The sequence below is a fragment of the Coffea arabica genome, chromosome 3c (assembly GCF_036785885.1).
Source record: "Coffea arabica cultivar ET-39 chromosome 3c, Coffea Arabica ET-39 HiFi, whole genome shotgun sequence".
Lineage (NCBI taxonomy): Eukaryota > Viridiplantae > Streptophyta > Magnoliopsida > Gentianales > Rubiaceae > Coffea > Coffea arabica.
The window spans coordinates 5,045,127-5,056,913 of NC_092314.1; the positions used below are offsets into that span (position 1 = coordinate 5,045,127).

At 36.6% G+C, this 11,787-nt stretch overlaps 2 protein-coding genes across 3 annotated transcripts; one reads left to right on the forward strand and one right to left on the reverse strand.

The window, feature by feature from the left end:
* Positions 1-3,733: 3,733 nt before the first annotated feature.
* On the forward strand, positions 3,734-5,300 carry LOC113735403 (F-box/LRR-repeat protein At3g58930-like). Its single transcript, XM_072082013.1, has 2 exons — positions 3,734-5,021; positions 5,119-5,300. The coding sequence occupies exons 1-2, from the start codon at positions 3,876-3,878 to the stop codon at positions 5,176-5,178; spliced, it is 1,206 nt and encodes a 401-aa protein (XP_071938114.1). The 5' UTR covers positions 3,734-3,875; the 3' UTR covers positions 5,179-5,300.
* A 1,085-nt stretch (positions 5,301-6,385) lies between these two features.
* Positions 6,386-9,363, reverse strand: LOC113734317 (cyanate hydratase-like). Of its 2 annotated transcripts, none has more exons than XM_027260814.2 (4): positions 8,995-9,363; positions 7,983-8,054; positions 7,435-7,543; positions 6,386-6,647 (listed from the first exon to the last, which is right to left on the reverse strand). In XM_027260814.2, the coding sequence occupies exons 1-4, from the start codon at positions 9,225-9,227 to the stop codon at positions 6,603-6,605; spliced, it is 459 nt and encodes a 152-aa protein (XP_027116615.1). In that variant the 5' UTR covers positions 9,228-9,363; the 3' UTR covers positions 6,386-6,602. The 2 variants fall into 2 exon arrangements, with proteins under 2 accessions (XP_027116615.1, XP_027116614.1); XM_027260813.2 differs by having other exon boundaries at positions 8,953-9,360.
* Positions 9,364-11,787: the final 2,424 nt, after the last annotated feature.

Genomic DNA, 11,787 nt, shown 5'->3' on the forward strand with positions numbered 1-11,787 from the left:
AATAGCAAACAACACAATCTGTGGTGGATTCGGGGGAAAGAAAAGATTCAGTAGATGCAGAATAATTCATTGTGACTCACAAGAATATTAATGCATACGCATACGAGACAAATATAGACACTAAACAACAAATTTAATTGCATGTAAACCATAATAACCTTTTTAACACACATTGAATTATCTTTCACAATCAATCTCATCAGAGGACTTTGATGCAATCATTTGGTTAGCTTTTTTTTTTTTGTTTCCATTTTTTTTTGTTTACCATCACTCACAATTAATGTACCTCCTGCATCTAGATATTTTTCTAAATTAATTTCACTATTCCAAAAAAAATTAACCTAGCCTCAAAAAAAAAAAAAAAATCAACCTAGTCCCTCTTAAGGAGTGTCCTGAGACACTTGATAGCTAGCCAAACCCATTTGAAACTTCAGGATCCAGCAAGAAAAATTTTCAAACGACAAAAAAAAATTAATTAAATAAACCAGTTGTCTTCTAAGAACCCAATTAGACTTAAGAACAGTGAGCAGAAAGCTTTTAAGACGGTAAAAATAAGTAAATGAATCGAAAGAGTACTTATCCTGTTAGAAATTCCAGTTACTTTAGTAAGACCGATCTCATATGCCCAATAAAGCAATCCTTCTGATTCGTTAAACAATTAGAACTTTTGTGAGTTTGGGAGACTGGAAATCAATGGTGACATGGACGTTGAGCTCTTGTTAGAGTAGAATTCTAATCCTACATATAATCTCGAGCGAAGCACGACTATAATTAGATTTCCCTAGTGCAGGTAGAGTTACAGTTGCTTGTTGCTATGGCGCAATCAGAAACACTAGAAGATTGTTCAATCAATTTGCCAGTACATATAATACATCATATACTCTCATTCTTCTACTCTCCCATGGAAGCAGCCCAAAAAAGTTTAGGGCAAATTACACTTTACCCCCTGTGATTTAATATTTTTATACATAATACCTTCATGATTTGGATTAAAGCGTCAAAGCGACGGAATTTGTAATCCGTGACGGAGTCACCTAAACTACAAAAAATACCCCTATATAAAGTTGAAATTATTTATTAACCACAAGAGAGTTATGTGTATATTTTGAAGATCATAAGTGGATTATATGATAAAATATTAAATCATAAGGAGATTATATGGTAAAACATAAAATCATACAAGGTTAGTATGTCATGTATATTATGTTTATATATTTTGGTCACTTTATCCATTTTAATTTTTAAACAAGGGTAATTTTAATATTTTCATAGGTTCCGTTACGAATGATCATTTCCGTCACTTTGATACTTTAATCTAAACCATAAGAGGGTTATATATAGTTTTTGAAATCAGGGGGAGTTATATATAAAAAATACTAAACCATAGGGGGGTAAAGTGTAATTTGTCCAAAAGTTTATTGTCCAAGGCATGGTTGAGAGCAGTAGAGCACATGCACCCGGCCCAAATTGAAGTTCAATGGTTGGGAATACTCTATACCCAAGAAGAATACTGACATCCAAGTTCTTGAAAAGCAATGCTACGATTTCATAAATCGCATCAACTCCACCTTCAACAGGTACGATGAGCACAAGAATGGTATTGATAATTTGGAGCTTATTCGCCCTCCATCTGTATCGCCTGAGCATGTTAATAGATGGATCCAAATTGCTGTAGACAACAATGTCAAAAGGCTTGTGGTTGATATAACTACAGATTCTTTTATTTTGCGTCAACCTATTTCAACCACAGAATCTTTTATTTTGCCTCGGACATGTTTTTAGCTGAATCACTTGTTGAACTGAGTCTCTGCGGCAACTTCCAGTTGAACCCCGAAGTAATTAAGAAAATAACTTGTCATAATCTCCAAAATCTTTGGTTCACAGGTGTTGATCTAGATGAAGAAATGTTTCAAATAATAGTTATGAGCTGCCCGTTGATTGATTTGTTGAAAATTTGGAACTGTGCTGGCCTGCCAACCTTAAGGTGACTAAGCTTCAGAAACTTAAGGTATTTGAGGTTATCTTTAAGGAAGGTGGATGTGTTGCAGTCGAAGCACCAAGCCTTAGATTCTTTAATTATCGTAAAATATACTCGTTCGACAATGAAGAAAAAATGCCATCACAACATTGCAGTCTTCAGATGCATTCATCTCAAAATCTATGGCATTTGCAATTTGAAAACATTGACATTACTGACGAGCTTTTCTTAGTTATCACAGAAAAATTCCCACTTCTTGAAGACTTGAGCACATGGTTCAAAGTCTCGGCCGAGTCGTCACCATCTTGGGTCCTCCCGATATGATACCGGGACGATATGATTACGAGATACTTAAATCGCCGAGACGTCACCGTGAAGGGTTGAAACGGCCGAGTCACACCGAATCACTCCTAGTCAACTCGAATTTTTATTATTTTTATTAATTTTTAATTATTTTTGTTTATCATATTTTTTTACAATTTTTAGAATATTAAATATTTCAAAAATTCGCGTCTCGCCGAGACCGCGATCGATGTGGAACGGTCTAGGCCGCGACCGCAACCGCGACTGTTACTTTGAACCATGCTTGAACATCCAAGGATGCAACCATTTGAGAAGAATCAAGATTTCCAGCCACTCCATTAAACGCATAAATTTGGAATCGAACTATAGACTCGAAGAGGCCTATATTGATGTTCCGAGCATTAATCGATTTAAATTTAGAGGATGCTCCATTCCTCTGTTTTCTTTTACAGCTCCCTCCGGTTCTTGTGTTTCTCTAATTGAATTTTATTGGTGGGACTGGCAGTTACCAGAGGCTTCTTTGTTCTTTAACTTGAAGGACTTGTTGACAAAACTAAGTCAATCTAAAAATTCGCTCCAACTGAAGTGTGGCAGTACTTTAGCAAGCACCATTGTGGATGAGATAAGAAACAGCGCTTTATATCCAATTCCTCAAGTTCAAACATTGTCGATACGCTTTGAGAAGGGAAAATTCTTTGATGCTGATCTGATTCTGGACACAATCTTCTGTACCTGTCGTCCAAAAACCATAGCTCAAGATTGGAATCAGGACCTGGATTTGAACTCAAATGAACTTTCAAGCATTGAATAGTTTGGTCATCTTCCAACCATAATATGCCCTTTTTTGTTGAAGTTAAGAAAGTTAAGAACCACACTTGATTACTTTTTTTTTTTTTTTTTTGGTGAAACAGGGATAACAGTTGTTGTGGTTGGAACTTTATGGACCACTTTAGTACATATACTTGGACTTCAGGGACAAAAGTTGCATTTTTTTCACATAGTGCGTTAGCCGTTAAGAGACTATCTAACAATCATTGAGAGCTGTATAAAATTCGTATCAGACAAAAGAAATATAAAGAAGGAAAATTTTAAGATGACAAAAAAATACAGAAATTGCCAATTATTTTTGAGATGTATGTAATCGTGTTACTCAATTATAGAAAGGGTGGAGTCTACACCTAATTCCGCCCCTCTAAGGTGGTTTAATTTTGATTTTTTTTTTTAAAAAAAAGGAATTTCACATGACTCCTGCCAATAGGAATTTGTAGATTTGTCAATTACGCTTTCCTGTTTCGAATTGGAAACAATAGGAGAGTCCAATTCGAACTGTTTTGGGTTATGGAAACTGGGAACCAATGGCGGTGACAAATTACTCCATAGTAGTGCATAAAAGGAGCAGTATCTTCAGATTTCCCTAGTGCAAATTGCTCTGCTTCATCAATTCACGCTGACACCAGACCTCTAGCGTATAACCTAAAAAGTTGTCTATTACCATGGTGGAGACAGAAGCTTTAGAAGATTGCACGGCGAAATTGCCTCAACATGTTATGCATCACATACTCTCTTTCTCCAAATCCCAAAACAGGCAGCACCAATGAGTTTGTTGTCGAAGGCATGGTTGCAGGCATGGCGCACGCGCCCCAATTTGGAGCTTTTGTGCAATATATATTCAGAACCGACTGATAAAGGCATTCAAAAAAGGCGAAGTGATTTCGTAAATTGCATCAACACCACCTTGCAACGGTACCGTGAGCACAAGAATGGTATTGATCGTTTAAAGCTTTGTAGCCCTCCATCTGTATCGCCTGAGGATTTCAATAGATGGATCCAAATTGCTGTGGAAAACGGAGTCAAAAGTCTTGATATTGCTGCCTTTGATATTGCTGCCCCTTCGGGTTCTGAATATTTTGTTTTGGCTCCAACTGTTTTTGAAGCTAAGTCGATTGCAGAATTGGATCTTGGCCATTTCCAGTTGAAGCCCCAAGCGATTAAGACGGTAAGGTGTCACAATCTCCACAAACTTCGGCTTATGCATGTGAAATTAGACGAGGTATTGTTCCAAAGAATATTGTCCAGCTGCCCGTTGATTCATTGGTTGACAATTGTTAACTGTGCGGGTCTTGCCAACGTTAAGGTGACCAAGCTTCAGAAGCTTGAGCGTCTTGATATTGTAGCAAAGGGAAGTTGTTCTGTTGAAGTCGAAGCACCAAGTCTTCTGTACTTTAAGTATGGTAAACTACTTTCCTTCGAGCTAGAACGAACATCAAGACGTCGCAAGCTTCGGATGCATGCCTGTCCAAATCTAAAGCATTTGCTGTTGGACGAAATTGGCATCACTGACGAGTTTTTCTTAGATATCGCAGAAAAATTCCCACAACTCGAAGAGTTAGAAATCACAAGCTGGGACGGCGATTTGGAAAGAATCAATATTTCCAGCCGCTCCATTAAGCACATAAGTTTGGAATCGCACTTGGAACCAGTAGAAGAGGTCCAAATTGATGTTCCAAGCCTTGATTGGTTTGAATTCACAGGAAGATCCATAAACCTGTTTTCTTTCACAGCTCCCTCTGGTCCTTGTGTTTCTAAAATTAAATTGGGGTGTAGGGCATGGCCCTCAGGCCCCTTACCAGTGGCTTCGTGGTTCTCCAAATTGAAGGACATGTTGACAAAGCTAAGTCAATCTAAAGTTTCACTCCATTTAGACATTGATCAACCTGTGTCCAGGTCCACTGCTTTTGAGGTAAGAAATAGATCCATTCTTCTTCCACTGCCTCAAGTTCAAAAGTTGTCCTTATGTTTTCACAATAGATGTTTAGATACTGAAGACTCAATTTTAGATGCTATCTTCTGGACTTGTCGTCCTAAAACCATTGCTCAAAAGTGGAACAATTGCCTGAAGCCAAACAAGATTCACCTCGCAAAGGTAATCTATGAGACGTTCCTTCTGGGAGGAGAAAATATTAAGCACACCAACGTGCAGAAAAGGAAGCTTTGGCAGAATGATCTGAGGGATGTAAAGCTCGTGAGATTTAAAAAGGGCCAAAGAGTGCACTTGTCTAATTCTCTGGACTGGGATACTTTTTTGGAAGTATTCCCGCGTAAAGGGGACCGTCGACGTTTTCGCTATGAGCTAGAGTGGGAACCAATAGACGTGGATCGGAAGCAAAAAGTTTCAAACCCAAAAAGAAGGAAATTAGAGGAGAGCAGGAAATAGCAGAAAGCGGTAGGTATCAAGAAGCTGATGAATATGATGTTCAAGGGCTTTCCGAATGCATTTAATCGTCTTAGTGACAGGCTCAAATATTTCCTGGGCAGGAGTTGAGTATTTTGATCCTGATATTCCATGCCAAAATTGAAGATGAATACCTAGACATTATTTAGAGTTTAAATACCCTTTACTGATCATTATTCACCAAAATATTGACCCTTCTGTCAAAATTAAAAAAATCTTGACATTTTTGTCGGCAATCCATAACTATATAAAGAAATTTATTTGTAGAAAATTGACGTCTTATATATGTCAAACTTTTCATCCACTTAACGCCTGAACAAAACCAATACAGAGTCCTGCACTCCAGAACAGCCGTGGCTTTTCCTTTTGCTCCCTTGCCATGTTTTCAAATTCTTTAAGAATTTCTTCATGCAGCAGAAGGATGATTTATGATGTTCCTGCTTTCACATAAATTTAACACTAAAGATACAAGATATGTTGTTCCTTCTCTTTGTATTTAACTCTCTTCTCTATGAACACACATGATCATGATACAGTTCTCGTTCCTACGTCCTTGCACATGTATCTTGTGCTTGTACATTGGAAATATCAAACAGTAGGAGGAGCCAAAAAAAGAGCAAGAGAGGGCTAAGAATTCCTTCGTGTGCTTCCCAGACAGTTTGATACTATCCAACATTTTTGACAAAAAAAAAAATCCATGAGGCCAAGTCCCTGTGCGATTGTTCGACAGTCAACATGTTTTATCTCTTGTTTACCAGTCCAAGGCTTGTTTCAGTGAGTAGTTCTCTACTATCAATCTTGGAAGAACTCATGCTCAATAAAATGCTATGAAATTGGTCTAAAACTGGATAGGGGAATTCAATGCAAACTGATGCCACACACAGAATTTCAGCTTTACTGTAAGAAAACTTTGTGGTACACCAATTCAGTTCCAAGTGCAAGTGCATTAGTAAGAACAAAGATGATACTTCAACCATTATTGTTTAAGGGCATGCCCCAAACACTGAGAACGGACTACTTGGCATAGTACATTTGTTCCACGACAAAATATATGAATAACTTCTGACTGGCACTGCAGCAATGATTTGCTTAATTTCCTTGTAATCTCAACCTTGACATCATGTGTTCAGATTTCTGCCCCGCAAAAGAAGTTAAACAACAGTTAGTAAGGTAACACAGATCAGTTGAACAGGATAGGCTAGTAATAGTGCTAATCTCTCAACTTGTGGCTCATCAACAAGGACATGAAGGTATTCCAACAGGCCATTGCTTTCCTGGCTTTAATTGAATGGCAACTACTCTTACGAATGATGTGAGTAGGTAGTTCGATGAGAACTATTTTATATTTTGTTTCACTCAAGAGAATTCTATACCTTGTATATAATTCTGGCCAAAGAAAGGGAGAGAAAGGAAGAGAGATCCTGCTTAATATATCATAAGCATATGAAATGTCTAAGAAAACAGCAAATTTGATCCGAAGATTGGGTCACCTTTTTCTGTACTATGGTTGCTTAAAGAAAGAATAAGAAGTAATTACATAAGATTGTATGATACAAATTACACAATAACACAAGATGAACTAATTACATAAGATTGTATGATATACTTAGGACCGCTGAAGGTAAGGTATAAATCAGCATTTTATAGCATGATATGTATATGAAAGCCAAAGTAATTCATTAGTGCTGTGAGTAGCCTAAATTTGCAGACAAGCACAACCAGATAACCTTTGTGTCATCCCATTCCTCTCTCTCTCTCTCTCTCTCTCTCCCCCCTCCCCAATCTGCCCCACTACCTGCCCCAACCCCCGTGCGAACCCACAGAAAAAGACAAACGAAGACTAAGTTATTTTCTCCAAGTCATCAACTCAGTTACATTCAGCACATTCATTAAAGATACAAATGAAGATGCAAGAACCGACCTGCTCAGAATGTGGCAAGTACTTCCCATCAAAAGTCACAACAACACGCTCTTTTCCATCCACACCTTTAATTTTGTCAACAGAACAATAGAAGTCTATAGCAGACATGCTGAAAATAAGAAAGACAAGAAGAGTAAACTGATTATATGACCAAAAAGTTCAGTTGAAATCTGTTCATAAAAAAGGAGATAGGTTATAAACCCTTAAATATGTATGAACCACCATGGCGCCCATTTCCTATCACGACATGCCATTAGAAGTACAGAAAGCGAGGAAGAGATATCTAGGTGGATGCATGTGCACAAATCGGAGAACAAACTATTAGAGGTATAATATAAACTATTAACGCATGCTATAGAAACCAGCTAGTATTAGAAAAATGTTCTAAACCTAATCCTCACAAGGCCATCAAAAGGGTTTGGTGCAACAGATGATGGACTTCTGCTCAAACATAGCTATCAAAAAAAAAAGTTTCAGAATTCTCCTGGGTACTTAGAAGAACCACCAGTAGAGAATTTAGATATTCAGGAGTCAACATAGCAACTTACATGCCATCACCAAATTCCTCATTGATAATTTCTTTAATGCTCTCACCAAAATGCATAACAGCTTCATTGAGCCTGCAAAAACATGAAGGGAGACAAGATCAGCCTAAAAGAAAGTCATTGATACGTGTACAAGTGAGAGTGAGAGACAAGATCAGCCTATGAGAAAGTCATTGATTCCTAACTAATAGCTCTCCGTAGATACTTCTGCAAGCATTTGGATTCAACTTTCATCTTTCTTTAGATACAATATCATAACAAGATAAACTTGAAGAAGGGAACATAATCACAAAAGCACTTCAGTCTCAAGTTCTCAACTCACTTGGGATTGAAATGACAATATTACAAACTTCAGATAATCTTTCCTAATTAGATAGGAAATGCAACAAGCAATTGCACAAGCTTGAAATTGCTGCAACCTTTACAATAATGCAGCCAAGATTGCTTTTTTTCTCTCACACTTGCATCTTGATTCTTGCAATTCAACAAATGAAATGACTTTCCTACCATGCACTTTCCTTGAACATCCAAAGATAGGGAGTTTACCAATGCAAATATACTACAATAGTTCATGGACAAAAATTGGAGCGTGTCAAATAGTACACTGAATTTACTACAAATTCTTGTCAATTTCTCTCTTCAAATACCATTTCTTTTCAACAAGCCGATTCGATGCGGATCATCGAAGAGCTACTATGTAATCAACTAAAGCAAAAGAAGGCTAACTAGTCACTTTCTTAACAACTTTGTCATTTTCCGAAAATTGATACTAATACAGATTGACTATGGAGGACAAATAGAACACAAGAAACAATCCAACAATATCCAAAAACTCAAGGTACATACCAGAAAAAGGACCCATAAAAATACAATAAAATAAAATAAAAACACAGAAAACAGGAATTTCAACCAGCCCACATAAAAATGTTCCACAAAACAGCAAGAAATTAAAACACGGGCTAAAACGGTTTACCTATAAACAGTTGGGTCTTGAATTAAATTAGGATCATATGACCTGAGAGGTGGCCGCATCATTTCTTGAATTAACTCCTCAGGCAGCTCAGGCAAGGATGCTCGTAATTTAGGGACAGTATCAGGCTTCAACTGGGCTTGCCTCTTGAATAGCTGAGCAACATAAACATTCGTCAATCCAGTTTCTTCAGCAATCTGACCATAAGTCTTGCCTGACTTGTGCTTCACTGCTTGAAGTTCAGCTGCTATGCTTATTTTCTCGCTCTGTTCTGCCATTTTTTACTTGACAAGAAAATCGTGAATCAGCAGCGTTATAACCACAAGAAAGGCCGGCGGCTACCACTGAGTCATTTAAGGCGTGGTGGGCAAATTTACCTCCCATCAATTATCATATTAAGTGATTTCTTAAAAATTTAGATGAATACATAATGTATTTATCTGATGCATTTATTTGATTCGATAATAATTCGATTTCCTTCACGCTTCTAGATGCAGATAAAATTAACGATTGATAAGAAGAAGAAAAAAAAAAGAAGAAAATTAAGCAGGTCATCAGTTTTCTATCCAAAGTTGTTCAAATGGGGCTTGGGGCTACGATGGGTCGAATCCAAGAGGAGGACAAGACTCTAATGTTGGATGGTCCTTTACTTTTAAGATCTTCACATTTGGGCAGTCCAATTTCATTTGCTTTATGGACTTTTGGGCAGTCCAACTGCTTGGGGCGGTTACATTGAAAAAAATATGTTTAAATAGTAATTTAAGAAATGCTTATAGGTAATTATCTTGACAAGATATGTTTAGGTAATTAAAGTAAAGTTAGTTTTTTACAAGGGCAAATATGAAAGTACTTAGACTGATAATAAAATGTTTACGCCAAACCCCTTCCTCTCTCTTTATATATAGTATAGATATCATGGGAATTTTGGTTAGACATTCAGTTCATTTTTTCCTCCTCTACCATTATAAGAGTTAGAACATCCGTTTAAAATGAAAAGAGGAGAAAAGAAAAAAAAAGGAAAGAAAGAACAAAAGACCTTCGAAACCTAATACCTTGTGTTTTGGTTTGCCTGTACTAGGTTATTGTAATCTTTCCCAAGCAACTTAATTGGTTGTTTCCTAAGCAACTTTGGTTGCTTTGCTTGTAAGAGGTTGCTACAATCGCCAAGAGTTGCTTTGTGAAGTAGTTTACTGCATGAAATTGGAATTGGTCTACAAGAAACTGAATTCCAGAGTCCCATATTTAAGGGAATCTTGAACTCATTCTTTTGTTGTTGGAGGAGGATTCCTTGGTCTTTAAACGTTCATTTGGTTTTGGCCTTTTGGGCTATCAGAGTCGAACCTAGAGGTGGCAATTTGGATTGAGATCCATTTATCCATCCATATAATCCATAATTAAATGGATTTGGATTATCCATTTATAGTATTGGTTTTAAATGGTTAATCAAAGTAAAACCATTAAATTAAATGGATTTATATGGATTATCCATAAAAACCATATATATCCATTTATTTAAAAACCAAATAAATGAAACGGAAAGGAAATGAACTTCTGAAACGGCTCGCCAGCCAATGGGGCAGCGCTCTCGCCATTGCGGTCAGTTGATGTTGGGTGTTGGCCTCGGAGACTCAGAAAAACATGTCCGAGGACTTGGGGAGTCTTCGTAAGTTTGGACTAATCAGCTCACTACTACATTTCCATGGGCTGTCTTCTAAACTAGAAAAATGTGGAATAAGGGAACTAGTAAAATATTTAAATGGATTATAAATGGATAATTGGTTTTTATTTAATCCATTTAGATCCATCCATTTAGATCCATTTATTAAATGGATTTAAATGGATTGGATAAATTTTATCCACCATCCATTAAGTCAAAACCAATTATGAACCATTTATCCATTTTGCCACCTCTAGTCGAACCAACAACTCGTGTTCTTAACCTCTGCTATGAATAATGTAAAACCATGTGACAAATATAAAAGCTTCTCTGTTCATAAATTAACAAAAGGGAGTAGTTTGCACGTAAGGAATTGTAGAACTACAATTCCTTGTTGCATAAGTATTTTGGATAAGATTCTTCTAGATTATCAGCTGAAAGAAATTATTCTGTTTTTTTTTTTTTTTTTTTTACTATTACTGCTATTTTTTCTTTTCGTGATATAATTTGGTATTCTGTTTTCTAACAATTCATTTTTTCTCATTGAGGTTGTTGTACATTTTATTGTTCATTTTGACACCTAAAACCAATTTGTCCATGTAACAAAATAATGATTGCCAAATGATATGAGATGTGTGTAGATACTCTCGCAACTATTTGTTGTCATAAACTGAAGCATCAATTATTCAAAGAACACCTGCTTTGCTATATCTATTTTTCTGTGTGAAAGAAAGAAAGTATGTATGAAACCGCCGAGCTTTGGCTCCGTGGTCACCAAAAAGAAATTAAGTTTCTCTTTAAACTGTAAGTTTGGGGGTTTAAATTTCACCTGCAGTAAAAAAAAAAAAATTCAAATGAAGTGTCAGAGCACTCTCTTATTCTAGTCGAGTATGTATAGCTATTAGTCTCTTATATAGCTTTTTTAGGCTCTCCTTCACCGAAGAATATGATAGATTATGTTACAGAAATGTTCTCGTTGCGACAAAAAAAAGTATGTAAATTTCCTTTTTTCTTTTTTTAACATATTTTGACTAGTCGAGATGATAACCGGACCACAGGAATGAGAGGAATCCGTCTAGATGCTTGAAAAATGCAAGTCAAAGTTGAGTGTAGAGCTGCGGTCATTGACGGCAGACGACCTTAATGGATGAAGATGAATACGAAATATAATGACCAAAATA